Below are 18529 nucleotides of genomic sequence, written 5' to 3' on the forward strand. Positions count from 1 at the left end.
AAATGACAGCGAACCTTCAAAACAAGGATGCCAAAAATGCCAAAAATGCTGATACTTTTTCCCACCAGGCTTTAGATGGGCCATTATTGACTTAGCATTCCTGTGCATACTGAACTGGTGCATCAGGTACACAGACCAGTTTTTTATATAAACTGCAAAACGGACACAGTTTCCTTTGGCAACCTGTGACAATATTATTCATCATACTTTTAAACTACTTAAGGGTATCATCCATTTTACATTTTCTCTTCTGGATTTTAAGTGATGTTTGCAAGAGTTAAACATATCTTGTCTAGGATAATTTTGGGGAAGACATGTTTTGGCAGAAGCCTTTTAGGGCAAAGTTTAGAGTGAAAAAACACCCACCCATATCCAAGCATGTGTAGGAAGGAGAAAAATTCAGCTTTTTCATGCTATTGAAATTTGGAAATGCTTCAAACTAAGACTATATTAAACTTCATGCTGAAAATTTCCTTTTCTATGCATTACTATTATAAGTAATTATTTTTGTAAGTATCATGTTTTTATATATTTTTTCTAAGTATTATAGTTCTCTGTATCTTGGAGTCTTTAGTCTTTCACCATGCTTGTTTATTATCTGGTAACAGTCTTTCGTTTCTTAAAATATTCCTCTGAAACTGTCTGGTTTTACTTCTTGTAGAAATGCCAAGGCAGTGAGATTGTGCTGATAGTTATTTCTTTTTTTAAATTGTTAGACCAGAACATTCATAACTTAACATATACTATATATATATAGTATTTATACATATACTATAACAACTGAGTTCTGTAGTGTTCTACATGGGATTTAGATAAACTTAATAAAATTCTGTTGTTTTGTTTTTTTTCATGCTCAGTTTTAATCGTTTGGATTTGCCACCATATAAAAGCTATGAACAACTAAAAGAGAAGTTGCTCTTTGCCATTGAAGAAACGGAGGGATTTGGACAAGAGTAGGAGTGGCTTCCAGTCAAAAAGGATATCTTGCATAATAAAAGGCCCAGCCAACTAAAATTGCACACTTAATTGTATATAAGCTTTTTGTTCTGTACAGTGATCTTTCTGGAACTCTAAAAGTTTAATTGTTCTCTGTTCTTCCACAAATATATGCAAAACAGTTCAGCCTTTTCTACTTTTATTTATTGCCCTTTCAAAAGACCAGAAAAACCCCTCCATAAATTTTGAAAGCAGACAAGAGACTTATTTAAAAATATATATATAAAATATAAATATATATACTAATGGGCTCTAGTTTTATAGAGCTTCAAGTGTATGAAAAGTTGCAGCCATTTAAAAGGGCCTGGATTTGCTTTATCTTGGCTTTATCATTCAGAAAAATGTTTAAACTGCTCAGTGTTCTCTAAAGAAACATCTCCAAGTTTGTTTTACTGCATGGCTGTTCTAAAAGGTGTTAAAGGCTTAGGCCAAACGTATCCTAAATATGTAGAAAGATGCTGCTGGTATTTGAGATGACAGAACCTGTTCTTCTGTCGGTTTAATTTTTTTAAATACATAAATAGCTGATATATCCCTCTCTACTGATGTAGCCAAGGTCATGAATAAAGCCTTTACTACTTGCACAAGAGTCATGTACAATGAGATGAATGTGATTTAATGTTGAAAGGAATTGGTGCCACTGTTCTGACTTACTGAAGGAGCTGAACAGAGTATTTTAATTCATTTGAGCAGCATTGAAATTTGTTTACATAGTACCTTGGGTTATTACCACGAGGATGTTAGGTAATCTTCAAAGAAAAAATAATAAAAGAGAAAATAATACCCATTCTCTTCTTGGTCTGGTGTCTTGCAGGCTTTTTTTTTTTTTTTAATTAATTTGGTTTTATTTTGTTTTATTTGGTTTCCCTTTTCAATCTGTGATGTCCTTTTTATAACTTTGTAGAGTTATATAAATGTAAACTGAGCTATAAGGGTATACAAAAGGTAATGTGAATTTTGCTGCTTTCTGTGTTCTTGTTCAGTTTCAGATACTGGATCTAATAAATTCAAATAAAATGAAAGTTACTTAAGCTTTGCACAGATAAAAATATTATTTAGCATTAAATAATCTCATTTCTCTAAAGTTCTTACAGAAATTTAGATGTACTTGAATGAAATACACCTAAAAATCTGTCATCCTTTTATGTAGGTCAGGTTTGTCCTAAGTGCACAATAATATAAAATATTTTTAAAATTAGTTTATTGGCATTTTATTGGCATAGATTTGCTGAACTGCAAAGATGTGTTTAAAAAGATACTAAAATTTAACACCTTATTCATGTGAATTACTTTAAATGCTACTTTTAGCAAACTGTGCTTCCTTATTATAGAGTAAAAACGTGTTTTAAATCACCATTTGTAATATGCTTTAAATATTACCTGTAAATTCCATTACACTTAAATTACACAGAATTTTGTACACACATGAAAATGATTTTAGAATACAATTCAACACACTTGTGTTAACATATCATATTGCACTGTTAAAAGTGTACATGCAGGAAAAAAAAAAAAAAGCTGTATCTGTTCATGTATCTTTCCAATGCAGCAGCTGAATTCTGCCAAAAATTTATTTTTCTACATATTGGATTGTCTGAAGGCTTTGTATTCAATATGCACAGCTTACACTGGGAGCTGTACCTGTGCAGAGCTCTGGTCACAGCAGTGGTGCAGCTGGCCCAGACAGACTGCTGTCTTACATGAACTTTTCTGTAAGAGCTTCAAAATTTTCCACCACTTTGAGGGTTTTTCATACACCACCAAATATCTTCTGCAAAACCATTTTTATATAGCACTAAATTCGTTTGAAGTGCAAATCCACTGAAATTATCACTTATGCTGGTTGGAATGTAGGAAGTTTAAGAAAACGAACCAAGAAAGTCAAAGGCCAGGCACCAGGAGTGTGTGTCACTTACCTAGAAGACAAGGAGGGCTAAATGTCAGAGTTAATGAATTTGCACTAATGAATGACTTGGTGACCCACTACCAACTGCTGAATTTTGTGATTCTGTGAGTAACTGAACGAAATAAAAAAGACAGCACCTCACAAGAATGTAGTTGTTTTATTGTTTTGGTAACTTTAGCTGTCTCATACCTGCAGGGGTTTTTCCTGGGGGTAAGGATTAGTAAGTAAAAAACCAAATCCAGTAATTTTCTGTGCATGTGTATGATCTGTGAATTGGTGTCAAGGGCCTGACTGAAGGAAGGGCTCCAGAGGAAAAGAAAGCAAAATTACACATACCTGTGTGCATGTATATACAGTACTTGAATTTTCTGAGAATTTCAGTAGGAATATGTTGTAATTTTTCCTTTTCCCACTTGAACTCCCCATATTTCACTGATATTTGGGGGGAGTGAGTAAGACAGCAGAAAGAAGAAAGGTAAGCAATGGTTGGAGACCAACCCAGGGAACCAGTGAGGTAATGCTACGTGAAGGAGCTGTTGTGTAGCTCATGTGTTTTGTTGTTTCCTTTCTTCCTGCAGCTCAGCTGCTTTTCACCACACGCTCCACAGCTGTTACTCAGTACCTGAATATTCTTCCTTTGTACAGCAGCGGAAAAGGCACCCAAATAAAGGTGCCTCTGGCACAAAGCTACTAGAAGCAACTATGCAGATGTTTTTGTAGAATATGATACAGAAAATTCTCTCTCAAACACTCTATCATCCACCCTGAGACACTGTGACATAGAGGACTTCATTATGATGCTTTACTAATAGAAAAATGTTAATTTCTTTATGGTAGTTGAGAAAACCGTTTTAACTGTCGTTTTGTGGCATCAGGCTTTAATTCAAGCCCCAGATTCTCTTTCAACCCTGAGTTTTTACAGGCTTGGTTTGCTAGACTAAGCAATTTATGGTGTTCCTCACCTTCCTCCTAGAGATTGCAATACCCTTTCCTAGTAAAGCAAACATTAGGTTTTTCTAGTAATTGTTTTTCTAGGCTGGTCTACTGCCAATACCACACCTTACCTACCATTTTTTTCATTATTTGTTACACTTTTTCTCTTGGGTAATTAGAATATATTGTTTGGCTGGACACCTGACTTAGGTTATTTTGTATTTCTGGTGAAAATTCCTGCCAACATAGTAGAAAGACCAAGAAGAAAGTTTTATGTCTACAAACAGAAGTCCACACCCTTCCACACAGTAGTTCCTTGGTAATGTACTGGGAGTGTGTATTCCTCCTGTTGTCACAGTCTAGGGTAAAGTGTGTGTGCCCAGCAAATATTTCAGCTACTAAACTATCAGAAAGCTGCTCACTGCACATGCTGATATCACCCATAAAGGGATTTTCTTAGATGTTCTCTAATTGTTCTTTTTTTCCTTAATTTTTTTATTTTAAACCACAACACTTTCTGCAAACTCAAACACTAGCATTTCAGAGCATTGAAATTAAGATGGTGCAGCCTTAATGATAAATCTGTAGGAGCATCTACTACTCTTGAAAGCCATTGAACCTCACAGGAAAACACTGTAGAAAAAACTGCAGGATGATAATTATGTCACGACCCTGTCTATCCTTTCTTTAAACTTATGTTAGTCACATTTCTCATTATTCCTTATAAATATCTTGTAGTTTAAAAGTGTAAAAAACTTAATTAAAACCCCATGCTATCACTCTTCCAGCCTTTTCTGTCTAACTACAGACCCTGCATGTGAATGAAGCCCCTTCATTGCCATGTAAATGAACAGACACGATCACATATTGAAACAGATCTTCCAGTTCAGAGTTTAATAGAAATGAGAGGGAGATAAAAGGTCTGAGCTGTACTTTTAGTAACAGCTTAGGTAAACCAAAGTAGTACTGGGGGCCTTTTTCCTATGCTGCTCAAACCTGAGGCACTGAATTCCCATTGTCTTGTTTCTTCTTATATAGAATTAAGCAGCTCCAAAGCTTCTTTCTGTACCTGAAAGAAATAAATGTAACATAACACTCTCAGGTAGTTACAGGCTCTTCTACCTAAACTTCCCTCACAAGCACCCAAATGTTTCACTGCAGTTGTGTAAATTCAGAACAGTCCTAGGACAAGTCATTTCTCTTCCATAGTGTAAGATGCTCAATACTTGAAATATAAATAGGAATAAAACATTTAAGCCACTGCCTTCAGTGTAATTCACTTACTACATAAATGAAGTTTGTATTGAATACAGATATTAGTAGTTGATTTGCTGCAGTCCAATAGTAGCATGCAGGAAGTTGGCCTAACTCTGACCATACCCAACTGAGAGTTTCCAACTCTAGATAGTGACTAAGTAGTGTGAGACCCTTTGTGACGCTCTGTTGGCCTAAGGTTTTTGGTTAAAACCTAATAAAAATTTAATATGATCTATCATTCATATTAAAACACCCCCCAACAAGAAACTGAACTAAAAGGCAAAGAAATCTCAATACCCTCTCCTCCCACCTCAAACCACAAAAAAACCTCTAACCCAACAAACTTCTGGTAATCACATAGCAAGCCATGCAGACAGTGTAAGCCAGATACCTCTGAGTATCTGTTGTAACAAATGTTCAGAAAACCTAGTTATGCTGAGACAAGAATTCAAATGTCTTTGCACAAGTCGGTTTCCTTCATAGTACACTATCAAGGCTAGTTCCCAATGAATTTTGCATTTTACACATTCACCAGAGAAGGGAGAGAATGCCACATTTCTCAGTTCAGCAGCTCTACACCCCTCTAAGAGATGACGAAATAGATATCTGTACCACAAGTAGCTGAAGCAGATCAGTGGTTTAACAACTTGGCTACTGCACAGAATTCACTCCTGACTATACATTTTGTATGGTTCCTAAAGAGAGGTAAGTTTTTGGTATCACTGGTTTAATGTGTCTCTCCAGCTACTAGTAACTGTCAGAAGAACTGACCAATTCCTTACACACCTGAGAGCACTACTCCTTTAGGCTATTAAATTCCTCAACATTTTGCAAGGCCTTGGAGGAATGTAAGACACATATTTCCAAAGATGTTATTACAGGGACTCACTTTTGGAAGAAACAGTTTGAGGCTTACTAGCGAATCTACAAAGAGATTCTGAAACACTACCTCAGTATTTTTTTTTCCGAGGCGTGAAATGCAAAATCCTACCAAAGTATTTATTTTGGACATTTGAGAGTGTTGTATGGACATTCGGAATGTGCATCTCAACTGCAGCTTAATGCTAAATTAAATAGAGGTCAATCTAAAAAAAATCAAATGGAAATGAGGCTTTGTTAGTCCTGATGCTATCAGGATTGTTTCTGAATGGTACCTGCAATTGCTCTGGTTTCTACTGAATGCATTATCAGGTATGAACAAGTCTAATGGATTACCTCTCCTGGAAGTACTTTGAATGTTTAGGTAGGAAGCAGATGCCTACCCTCCAAACCAGAATCCTTCTGCACAGTTTCAAAGGGTAATTAAGTGACTTATGTCATCTAGCACTGGAGATTTGCTGTTGAAGATATATTACTTTAATTTATCTTATTCAGAGATCTGAACCTCTCCCTAGGGGCCTGGAAAGGTTTTGGTATATCTGTAATGTTAAGGTTTTGGTACATCTGGGTTATCTTCTTCCTTGTGTTCATATGATTGTGAGCTATTCCAAAATGTAATTCCTACCTTACCCATTCAGGCATATGAAAGGTGAATCTGTGTTCACAAAGAAACAGGTTAGTGCAGGTCCCTGCATGAACTTCAGCAACACAGCTAAGGCTGGGTCATTGTTAGTCTATGAAACTACCATGAAGAAGAAAGGGTAACAGTTCTCTGCTATGAATAAAACAGAGCCATTTCCAACCACCATTTTCAGAGATGGCTAGTAACATACTAGAACTTTTTGGTGTTGATGTGATTCTGAATTAAAGATCCTGAACTACAACTTCCTCTGAGTTAATTTTATAGAACATTTCACTGCCATGATGTCACACATGTTGGACACAATATATGACTGTACAATTACAGTTCTTAACTTCCTACCTGTTTGTCCTCCTCTGTCTGTGCAGGATACTCCTTTGCTTTGCTTAACCACAGAAGAGCCATCTTCTTATTGTTTAACTTCAAGTATGTTTTCCCCAAAAAGAGCAGATTTTTGCTGTAGAAATTTGGATCAGCTGCAGAGAGACAGGAGAAAAGCTTTGGATGAGAATTAGCAGCATAGTATACTTTGATACTTATTTCAGAAAACATAGTTTGGCTTTGGATCAGAAAGAAGCAAATGTAAAAATTTCCACTTGCTAGATTTTCATCTCATAAACAGTTATATTAACTAGCAGCTTGCTAGTTAATACACTAAATGACACTAGATTCCTCACAAAGAGCAAAGCAGTGAACTTAATGCGTAACAGCTTTGCTTTGCAGGTTTTGGGCTTTTCTGGATCTAGTCCAGAAAATGCAATGGAACCAGCTTAGCAGGTATAGGCAAGGGAAAATAGGGCACATTTCTTAGCACACACAGATACCAGCTTAGTTTTTGGGGCATGGAAGAAAACAAAACTATTTGCATCCACACTGAACATTTTTTAAGGAGAGATTTAAACCTTGCTTTTATAAAGCATCATTCATTATTAAAGACTAATCATGCCTGCTGTTCCTACTTATAGCACAGGCTTTCTCTATTGCTGGATTTAAGATCAGGTTTCAAAACATACGGAGGTGTTTTGGAGGCAAATTTTGGATGAAGTTCACTGTTCCAGTTAACAGCTGCATTACTTGACACTCAGGAAGACACACTATGAGGCTTTCCTCTAATCTTCAATAATTTAACTATGTACAAATCTTTCATAGTACACTGTCTTCCCTTGTCTTCCTTTATCTTTCAGCTACTGAGTTTTGCTTATGGTTTCACTCTAGGAGAAATAACACATTCATATTTTATTTTACATCATGTGGAGAGTTTAACTGTCAGACTGGCACTCTGATCATAATACCTTCTGAAATAATGAAACATCTGCTTTTTCTGTTTTCTATGTAGAATACAGATGACTTTTGAACTCCAAGAAAATTCCGAAAAAGTAACACACAATTCCCTTTTGTTATTTTTTCTGCCTCCCTATGCTCTTGTTGAATTCCTTAGGGAAGAGTACTTTATCTTCCGGACAATACAAATTTCACTTTAGTATTTACTCTGAAAAAACCTTCTGGTTACACTGTAAGCGATCTATACTAGGTGTGTAACATACTTTAGTAAGTGTGTCACATACTTTTATTATCTCTGATAGAATGTTGCAATGTAACAGCCGAGTGCCCTGACTGGTATGCCACATTTATCAGCTGATCATATGCTACTGTTTTGGGTTTGGTGGCTAGTTAGTAAGGTAATACTGATAGCTAGGGGTTTAATGCAAGTCATCAATGCAAAAAAATATTTTTCAGTCAAAACAAGCCACAAGTCTTACCTTCTTCTGCCATATGGAAGTAACGAAGAGCCTGTAAAAGACAAAGTTGTATTCTTTAAAGTGGAGAATAAACTCAACACAATAGTCAAACTAAAGCCTTATGCACATACTTGAAGGAGTTCCTGTCCATGATTTTTTTTCATGTCTTATTTTTATTAATTCAGCATGCTACTGATGGTTCTCATTCAATGTACAATAAGATCTGACATTATCTCAAAAGAACCAGTACTTACCCAACTATACCCCTACCACTTTTTCCACAAGTGTAGTACCTCCTATTTGTTCCTACCAAACTGGATTGTGTTTTTGCAATTCAACTTTGTCAGAATAAATTTTGAATTTTCTTTGTACTATCTGGCAAACCTGCAGTTTTCCCCATTCATTTCTCATATATAAATATAATAGATGAAATAAATCTTATGATTTGGGTCATTAATAAGTATTAGAGAGAAAACTGACTTCCACAGAGCACCAGTTAGTAACCTCTTACATGAGGATAAACCTCTATGATATCCACACATTTTCAACAAGTCCCATCCAGCACATAGGAAATTTCAGTCCATCCCTACATTTTCCTGATAGTAGTAGCTGGAGGGGGAAAAACTCTCAGAGAACTTGAAAGTGTGGATGTATCTACAAAACTGATTTTGTACTGAAACTGCAGAAATCTTACCAGCACAAGTTTGCCTCTTCAGCGAGTTTAAGTGCTACAGAACTGAATACTACTGCATTATTCTTGGCAGTATCTGAAATCCTGGCTGACACTTTGTGTTCTTCTGAGAGTGGTTTTTCAGCAAAACTTACAAGCTTGACATTCCATTAAAAAGTTTTATTCCTTTTTCAATCAGCTCTTAAATTGCTTTCTGTGTAACAGCAAGCAGCCTGCTACAATTACTTTCTAGTGACTTCTGCCCCGCCACTTTAAGGGAACAAAGCAGTTATTGGTTGATCTAAACAAAGATTAAAACAGCTGCACCAAACTCTTCTATTACCAGTTTATTTGTCAACCTTCTATATATGTATGGTTGTTTAAATAAGATGCACACTGGTTTAGACACACACAGTTTTAGACATACTATTTTAAAGGATAAACATCTGGATAGTATGTTTCAGGGTGTGTGACAGCAGGAATCTTCATAGAAAACAGGAACAAAAGTACTTTCAAACTGAAAAAAAACCCCACACTGTATGTGACCAGAGAATGAAAGGGTATTTGTTCAGCTTAAGTAACAAAGCAAGCTGTTGCTTTTTGCATTTAATATAAGGGGACAAATTATATTACAACTAGCAAATAAGTACATGGCATAACACCACCATATAAATCATCAGCACTGGACTAGTACAATTATCTGCAACAGAGCAAAACAGTATGTAAAAACTAAGGTACATATAGTTTATGATGTTCTCGTGCAGGAACTACACAAAATGATTTACACTATTCTGTGTGTGCTACAGCTGAAGAAAATTAAAGGTTTTTATGTTTTTAGATACCTCCCAGTCTCCTGTTATGTTCTCATTTTATTATTGACAGTTGTAAACTCACAACTCCATGCTTATTCCATAATTAGTCAGCTTTGTCAGGAAAATAAGTAAAAAGTGTATCATCAGCTTTTGGGGGGGAATAATAATCTGTGAAATATTTTCATACTGTACCTCTTGAAACGTGGAGGTCGGTGGTGTGGCAAACAGTGTTGCAGCTATTTTTCTTTGGTACCATGGCATCTCTGCAAAGGAGTAACACCTGAAGCAAAAAGAAACATTTATATCTACCCTTCCCATTTCTCCTGTTTTCGAGCAACAGCCTCATAATTGTTGCTGGACATAAAAACTGGATGTTGTAATTGTTGATTCCAAGAGTCAAAACTGCAGACACACTGCAAGTGCTATAAGTTTATTCTTACACCTGTAAAAGAAAATAGCAATTGTCTGAAGCTGCTACAAAACAAGTTTTGGTGTGTGTTTTACTGGGAACTAACTACATTAGCTAAAACTGGGACAATTACTAAGCATAAGACAGATTTTGAGCTTGAATTATTTTAATAATTTATATGGATTTTGTTCTAATGTATTTGCAAAAACAGCACAGCTGATTAACATCATTGCCTTACCTCAACACTACTTTGCTTTTCTCAATTATTAATATAAAGTAGACCTGCAGTACACTCCTGAGACTCTGATCTATAGGAATGAAAATAAATTCAAGAATCAAACCACTGTGCTCTAGGCTAAGCCATGTTTGCTGTTTTTTCTATTTACTAAATAACACAGGTAATCAGTCACCAAGCTTATTGGTGCTGGAAGGATTAAACATTTTTATTGAAGCATTTCAAGTGCACAGAACATTCTGGGTGCAAACATTAAACAATGCTATTCACTTTAGCAGCCTCCCACAATGAGATCACAATTGTCATTCACTGTGTAAAATAGAGCATTGTAGAGGAGGTGAAAAATTACTAACTGTAAATGTTTGGAGGAGAGGGGGGCAAGACATGGAATACACAGCCGGAGTTGAAATTCTGTCATTAGATGTGTCTTATCAGAAAGAGATTCACTCCAGGACAGATTAGAAAGAGAAAAGAGGAAAATACTCAAGAACTGGCTGATACTAAAAGTGGCTCTGGAATTCAGTAATGAGTATGTTCAAATATACAACATGGGAATATTTTAGAGTCAAAAGCAGTATTAATCTAAGATTTCTGATCATCTTTTCTAATTTTCCTTAGAAAATTAGAAAAGTATCTTAAGTGCTTTCCAGAACAAGTTTCCTATCTCAAAATGGATTTTGAGGCTTACTTAGTTGGTAGCATATACTTCTGCTTGAAAATCTGGACTATCGCAATAGTTAGATCACATGGGAATGAATAGTGGATGCTGAAAAAACAAAGTTTCTGAAGTAGTAAAAAACTCTGGAGCAGTAAATTATAGTTTTCTTTTACTCAGGATCAAAAAAAAAAAAAAAAAAGACATAGAAAAACTGACCATGGGTTTTAGTATTTTTTTAAGCTGAAAATGCATTGCCTTTATTTTCAATCTCTCAATCTTACAATAGAGATCTCTGGTAAAACAATGTAACACCTTTGGTCTTTTTCAGATGAATAACCAAAAGTGCTGTCTGGAGTCTCTCACTAACACATAAATGATACTGCTTTCCATCACACCACTTGCATAGAATACCCTGGTTAGTATGGAAAGTTCTATTTCCAGTCCATTTGCCTGCTATGTAACACTTATTCTTAGTATCATTTTCACTGAGCAGTAAATTCAATTTTGATGATTTTCTGTTAACACATATGCATTTATAAGCTCCCTTTATTTAATGTAACTTAAAATACTGTATTCTGACAGACAGTAACAGAAATATTTTAGGAATACATCTCATTTTCGACAGCTTTTCATGGAATGTATTAAGTTGCAGCCATCACTGAAATTCAATGTAGAGTCAGTGCTGAGTTTTGACTCCATTCATACTTCAGAACAAAAAGAGCTACTATTTGCTATCACTGATACCCACTATGGATTCTGTCAAGCAAACTTAACATCTGAAAAAGGAATTTTTAATAGTTCCATACAAATAAATTAAATTAACAATTATTTTTCATTTTTTTCAACTGCCTAAGAATAGCTAGCCTTTTCAAGGCATGACATCCTGCATCTGTTCAGTATGTTTTCAGGCTTGCTTCAATTACAAGTACACTCTAAATTATTCCAAGCAGTTCTGCAATTCATGCAGGATATTTTATACCCTTGCATTTTTCTGTGCCATGTGCTAAGTTTAGTTTGAAAATACATCTTACCAGACCCCTATAAGATGAATTGTTGTAGCATCTTTTGGATTCAGTTCAACGGCTCTCTGGTGCGGGGAGAAAAAAATAACACAGTATGTAAAGAAGTTGTTCTGACATATGGATTAAAATACATTTAAAAATAGACTTGTTATCCTACTGTTAATTAAACCAGACTGTGGTGTGTAAAATTTCAAGGCAATACATTATTTATTCAGTGCACAACTTAGCTCACATCCAGAAATCTGACGACCCTGACAGATGTCTAAGCACTTCTCTTTAGTTGGTTATTAAAAGTTGCATTTGAGAATTGGTATGTTCAGATTTTGATATAATCTCTGGTGATATAAAATTAGGAGTTCTTTATCTTCTCCAGTATTTGTCCTTTACTGTTACATAATCCACAGTTAAAAGGACAGCCACAGTGCCATTTCTCCATTCACAGTTACAACTGACCCAGTCCTAAGAGGTGTCTAAAGCACTTCAGCTATTTCAAGACTCCCTCTAAAGCGACTTAGTTTACTGCAGGAGAAAATTTTTACTCCTTGTTTCTGGGGCATATGTCACAGTAACCCAAAAAACAAAGTGCTAATAGGAAGCCTGAACAGAAGTATGCTTTCAATATTTCACCAAAAATTAGTTACCAGCTGTCACACAATCAACATACTGGAGACATTAATCTTGTCATATGCAAAAAAATGCATTACCTGGAAATGCTCTTTGATGATAATAGCATTTCCAATTTTAGTCTTGATTCCTTCATAGTCTCCAACATCACTGAGGCAAATTCCATACCACTGTATGAAAAACAAAAATGAAACATTTAATACAGCATTATATTAACAGTCCATTTTAAAAAACTTGCAACCAGAACAGCTGCCACCACCACAAGCAACAACAAGCAGTAAGTGTTTGCTGTGAACAGCTCAATCATCAGAGCAAGCTGCTGGTCTGCATGTGTAAAGGGAATCAGTGTCCTCTTCTGATCCAAAATACCAAGGCAAGTGACTACATTTGCTACCTCTTTGCTTGTGAGAAAAGCAGCACCAAAAAAAAAAAGGGCAGCTAGGGGGCTGAAATATTTCCAGTGAAACTCTACACACCCCAGAAAAGGCACGCTGAATGTGGGGTGTACAACATTTTTAAGGCCATGTCAGGGCAGGAGGAGCTGATTACATCAGCTGTAATCACACTGATCAGTCACTTCTTTCCATGGTCCTGCACACACTGAATGTTTGTGTCCCTAGAGGGACGCTTACTTGGAAAAGTCTGAAGTGTAAAAATATTAGGAAGAACCAGAAGTCTCATTCATGTTCAACTGAAAAGTTAAATTATGCTGAAATTTCTGAAAACAGCACAATGACATTCGTTTTGTTTTCTGTAAGCAGAAATCAACAAACGAGATTTCAGTTATTTTGTACAGCTCACCTTGTGCGCTGCAAAATTTGATTCATTTTTTTCAAGTGCCTTTTTTGCATACTCAAGGGAGTCATAAGTCAGTTGTTTCTTCTCCTCTGCAGAAGTGCTACCAAGCTGAGCCAGGTCGCGTGATGACCGTGCCAGCCGCCATAACAACTCCGCATCATCACTGGTTAGGAACAGAAACACTGATGATTTACAGCAATCAGGGAAACAAAGCAAAAAGGAGTCTTTTAAAATATATCTCAAGTGGATGATAGGACAACAGCAAACTGTCATGCTATGTGAGGTACAACACCAGGGTAACAAACAGCAAACTAAAGCCTGTCTGACAATACCTTTGTTCTGCCATTCTGGTCTGCAGAGCAAACACATCCGCAGAAAAGACACAGATTTAAGAAACCCCAATGGTACCATTCAAAACACCAGAAGACCAGAAGGAAAAGGAGAGTTACTCTGTTCTTGGCTAGACAGTATCTTTGCCAGCACTCTGCTGATTTGTATTGATGTTTACTTGGAATACTTAAATCATTATGCATCTTTTAAAAGAATTATTAAATTCTTCCTAGAAAAACAGTGGAAAACCCCATAGATTAGCTGTACCACCAGCACATAACCTGTACATTTATGTATTTATTTATATCACTTTATCAAATGGTGTATTTGTAGGTTACAGTCCAAGCTTAAGGATCTTAAGTTTTATTTTGTTAACATACTGCTTCGGAATAATGCTTACATACTTCACTATACTTTAGATAGCAATCATTGGCTTACTAATTTAATAGAGACTTTAGAGTCTTTCAGAATTTTACAGTGTATTTTAAGGGATTCTTAGAGTAACAAAACAAACGACCGTGACTGAAAAACTTGAGGGTTAACCCTCACCTTCTACAACTATCAGTTTTTTCTTCATTCATTTTTCTGTTATGATGAACAACATCACAAGTCCTCCTTTCCTACTTACATAAGGGTGAAAAATAGTTCTCCAGCATTCCACAATGAGAATATTAGTTGAAAAACTGGTACAGAAGAGCACAGAAAAGAAGCCACAGTAATGTCCCAAGGCAATGAAGTACCTATTTTTGTGCTGAACCAGCAGCCGATACAGCTTTTCAGTTTCTCCACTCCCATACAGGTAGTCTGCTTGCTCGATCACATCTTCCACTTAGGAAGGAATTTAAATTGTGGAAACAGAAGAACAAATTATAGTTAATTAAGACATTATCAACCAAACCAAAACATTTCAGAGCAAGACAACCCAGCTGAAAATGATGTAGCTCATTTTTAGGCCATCACTTCAAACTTAGAAGCACAGCAGGATTGAGTAAGGAATATGTACAATGCACAATGAGGATGATAATTGGTGCCTCTCCAGTGAAACTACAGCAGGCTCCAGCAAGACAGCTTTGGTTGCTGGACAGATTTAACATTCCACAGTGTTTTTCTCAGTGCATCAGACTACTAGAAATAAGTTATTTTTTTAACTTGTGAAAGTGGCAGAAAAGATAAAAAATGTACAGAAAATGGACTGATTTGGAAAGCAAGTACAGCAGAGAGTTGAGAGTAACAAAGCCCCTTCATTAGTATATATAGAGAATTTAAATCTTACAATAACAATGAAAAATACTCCACCTTTTAAAAATATTCTTCATTCTCAATATTGCTCTACAGTTTTGCCAGAACATTGCTGCAGTTTGAGTGGGTCCCCTTATTTACTCACAAGCCAAAACAAAACATTGCTTGAATGTTTTCTGACTGAAGTCTTTAGGTTTTTCCCAAATACAACCCCAAAAAATACAATTAATCTACTGAAACTCCGTGTATGTTCAAGATGCTAATAGCAGAAATAATTTTGACAATCAGAATTGGATTTCTGAAGTATCCATTTATGAACTAAGTACCATTATTTTTATTATACTTTCTTTTTCTAGAAAATACTCTGAAACACAACAGTGGTGGGGGAACATAATTTCCATAACAGGAGGAATATAGTAATACATAAATATAATAATATATAAATAAATACAGTACTTGGAACAGGGTATAGGACTGACCTATGAAGCACCACAATACAGAGAATTATAGCATGAAAAAAAACGAAATTAGAAGGAAAAATACCCAAAGGAAAGCAGATTGGTAATTTTGTTGACATATGTAACTGTATAGAAGAACAAACTTCAAGTTTACTCTTCTGCCAACATTAAAGCATTAAAAAATTATCTTTTAAGTCAAAAGCCTCATCTAATTTTTTACAGACCTTTTACCTATGCTTGTTGTTCCTTGGTATTATTCCTTGGTCCATGATCAAACTTAGAAGTCAAAACATAAGCTCTAACCCCCTTCATAAGAATTAATCATGTTTATAAGGTTTTCTTTTCCAAATTACCTACTAAATCTGGTAGCCACATTTAAAGTCAGCACAGTTTTCTTTGCAGAAGAAGCAAAACATTGAAGGCTACTGAACACAAAAGCCTTCTGTTCAGCTTAAAAAGATCCTACACTATAAATCAATGCATTCTGGATAATTTTTAACCTTGCTGTCTCTAAATGTCTTCTTTCAACCCTTTCAAAGATAAGATAATGGTCTACATGGACTTTGGATTTTAGTATCCAAAATGAGCTTCATGTTACATCTTCAATATGATCTTCTAAACAGTTATGTTTGCTTGGTGACCTGAACACTACTAACATATTTAATGACTAAATGCTCAGAACTCAAAACTTCTGAATGCATTTTACACAAAATATTTTATGCAAATTATTATACTTTTACTAGTTTATTTTTCAGGTATTTCTATTTTACCCTTATTTTAACCATATTTACTACCTGTCTTGTACAGAAAGCCCATTTGCATTGCTTCTCTTGGCAATGTAAATGTCAGATTCACATGGGAGCACTGAAAAGAGCAAAGGGAACTAAGCACTTATAAATTATTTATGTTCCTCATGAGAAATGATTAATTCCTTATTCGTTATTATTTCCTAATTGTGTATTGAGTGGGCATTTCAAATCTACTCACTGATGCTCCTTCTGCTATAGCACATGAAACAGCTCCTTATCCATTCCAAAATCTATTATCTGAATTTTTATTTCTATCTGCATAAACATCTAAGATGTTCCTCTTTTTGAGACATAGAGAAACAAGTCATATGAACTGGCTACTACCTCAACTGCACAGTGAGCACACATCCAGTTTAGGCGCCTTCTCCTTTCTCTGAAAATCCTTATTTGGACAGTAAGTTTTAAGTCTGCAACAATATCCCCTTTTAAGATGTTGTTACTATCCTTCCCACAGTGAAACGATTCTTATTCAAAGGATATGAAAAAACATTTTACCACTAGTTTAATTGTTTTCTAGTAGGTAAAAAGCAAGGCTTTGCTTTCCTCTTTTAGTGTTAGAGAAACAGAAGACATTTCTCAATTTCATATGAAGAGCCATCTCGGTGTGGCTCAATTAGATTAAACAGAAATCACGGAGTGTTCACACTGAAAACCTGAACTGGCTAAAATTTCTAGAAATAGATTAAATTTTGATCTGCACACCTAACAGACCCCTATCTTTTCAATAAGAGTTAATTAAAGATTGTGCAACGAATTAATTATTCCACCTTGTGCAAGTGTTCTCTGTCTGACAGGATGAGCTACTGATCTGCTTTCGGTTACACCTGAAATAATCACTTGTCGATACCACACCACCCATAACCAATTCAAAAGCATCCTGTCATGAAATGACAATGCATGCAGTCTTAATGGAAAAAAAAATCAAAAGCATGGCACTGTTTTCCTCTATAATTCTGGCACTAAAATTTTTAAATTTCACACTGGAATAACCAAAATACTTCAAAAATTGAAAATATTACCTTTGAAGCTTGCATGAACCTCAGCAAAGCCAGAAATCAGCTTGTGAGCTTCATAAACCAGAAAGGACCCTGCTGAAAGCACAACTCCCTTCTGAAGGCTTTTTCTAAGCACCTGTGTAGGATCATGAGATAGATATTAATGAACTTTATCACTCCGAGTTAAAAGAAGTTTTTGCCTGTATGACCAGTTATGTTTCAGATTCTGAGGAAAAAAACCAAACAAAAACACAACTTTAAAATGTTAAAAAACGTCCATAAGACAAAACTCCACTTCATCAAGCGAATATTTGAAGTATATTCAACAGAAGCTCACAATTACGCCTGAAAACGCGAACAGAGCACTAGACTGAACATAAACCGTAATATACGGAGCAAACACAAGGTTTGAGGCAAAAATCAAATCCGTGCTGCTCAAGCGAGCCCTGGGCTCAGTTTTCACACAAACAAACTACGCCCCGCGATGCCAGAGCCTCCAGCCCGCCTCCCTCAGCCGCGGCCATACCCCGCGGGAACCAGAATTAGGTTGGAAAAGGCCTCTGAGACCACCGAGCCCAACCTACGGCCGAACCCCCTGCATGTCAAATCCAGCGCGGCACCAAGCGCCGCGTCCAGTCTGCCCTTAAACCCCTCCGGGGCCGGTCACTCCCCAGACTCCCCGCACAGCCCATTCCGAGCGGTCCCTGGAGGCGGCCGCGCTGCCCGGCCCGGAGCGGGACCCGCTACCTGAGTGCCCGGCCGTGCCCGGCCCCAGGGCCCGCCCGCCGCCCCCCGCCGGAGCGCAGTGCCCAGGCCGCCAGGGCCGCGGCGGAAGGGCCGCGCCAGCGCCGCCATCGCCGCCGCCGCCATCGCCGCCACCACCAGCACCGCCCCCCGCCTGCGGAGGAGCCGCTCCGCCCCGCCGCCCTGCCCGGTTTCGGGGGCACACGAGGACAAGGGCCGCCAGCTGGGGCGGGCAGCCCGCGGTGCCGAGGGCGGACATGGCGGGGCCGGGCCCCGAACCGGCGCCGGGAGCGAGCGGCCGCCTGGCCTGGCCCGGCCCGGCCCGGCCGGGGCGGGAGGGGGGGGGGGGGGGCGCACGGGGGCTCTGCGCCTGCGC

General features: G+C 37.1%; 2 protein-coding genes across 5 annotated transcripts in view; one reads left to right on the top strand and one right to left on the bottom strand.

The window, feature by feature from the left end:
• Positions 1–2540, top strand: part of WWP1 (WW domain containing E3 ubiquitin protein ligase 1) — a 59035-nt gene extending 56495 nt beyond the window's left edge. For all 4 annotated transcript variants that reach the window (XM_083867504.1, XM_083867505.1, XM_083867502.1 and 1 more), the window contains exon 24: positions 858–2540. In XM_083867504.1, coding sequence (XP_083723630.1) covers positions 858–957 — 100 coding nt within the window. In that variant the 3' untranslated portion in view covers positions 958–2540. The remainder of the gene's footprint in view (positions 1–857) is intronic.
• Positions 2541–4702: 2162 nt separating this feature from the next.
• RMDN1 (regulator of microtubule dynamics 1) lies at positions 4703–18470 on the bottom strand. Its single transcript, XM_083872080.1, has 10 exons — positions 18157–18470; positions 17434–17545; positions 14649–14736; positions 13582–13741; positions 12861–12950; positions 12166–12221; positions 10025–10112; positions 8372–8402; positions 6954–7087; positions 4703–4904 (listed from the first exon to the last, which is right to left on the bottom strand). The coding sequence occupies exons 1-10, from the start codon at positions 18277–18279 to the stop codon at positions 4866–4868; spliced, it is 921 nt and encodes a 306-aa protein (XP_083728206.1). The 5' UTR covers positions 18280–18470; the 3' UTR covers positions 4703–4865.
• Between the last annotated feature and the right edge of the window lie 59 nt (positions 18471–18529).

The sequence above is a fragment of the Zosterops lateralis genome (assembly GCF_965231275.1).
Source record: "Zosterops lateralis genome assembly, chromosome: 1".
Lineage (NCBI taxonomy): Eukaryota > Metazoa > Chordata > Aves > Passeriformes > Zosteropidae > Zosterops > Zosterops lateralis.

Excerpts from the sequence above, each read along its gene's own strand:
- RMDN1 (XM_083872080.1), bottom strand. The coding sequence starts at position 18,279 with ATGGCGGCGGCGGCGATGGCGGCGCTGGCGCGGCCCTTCCGCCGCGGC. Across the intron at positions 12,951-13,581 it reads CAAATTTTGCAGCGCACAAG|TGGTATGGAATTTGCCTCAG; the intron begins GTGAGCTGTACA and ends TTTTTCATACAG. Across the intron at positions 4,905-6,953 it reads AGACAGAGGAGGACAAACAG|GTACAGAAAGAAGCTTTGGA; the intron begins GTAGGAAGTTAA and ends TATTTCTTTCAG.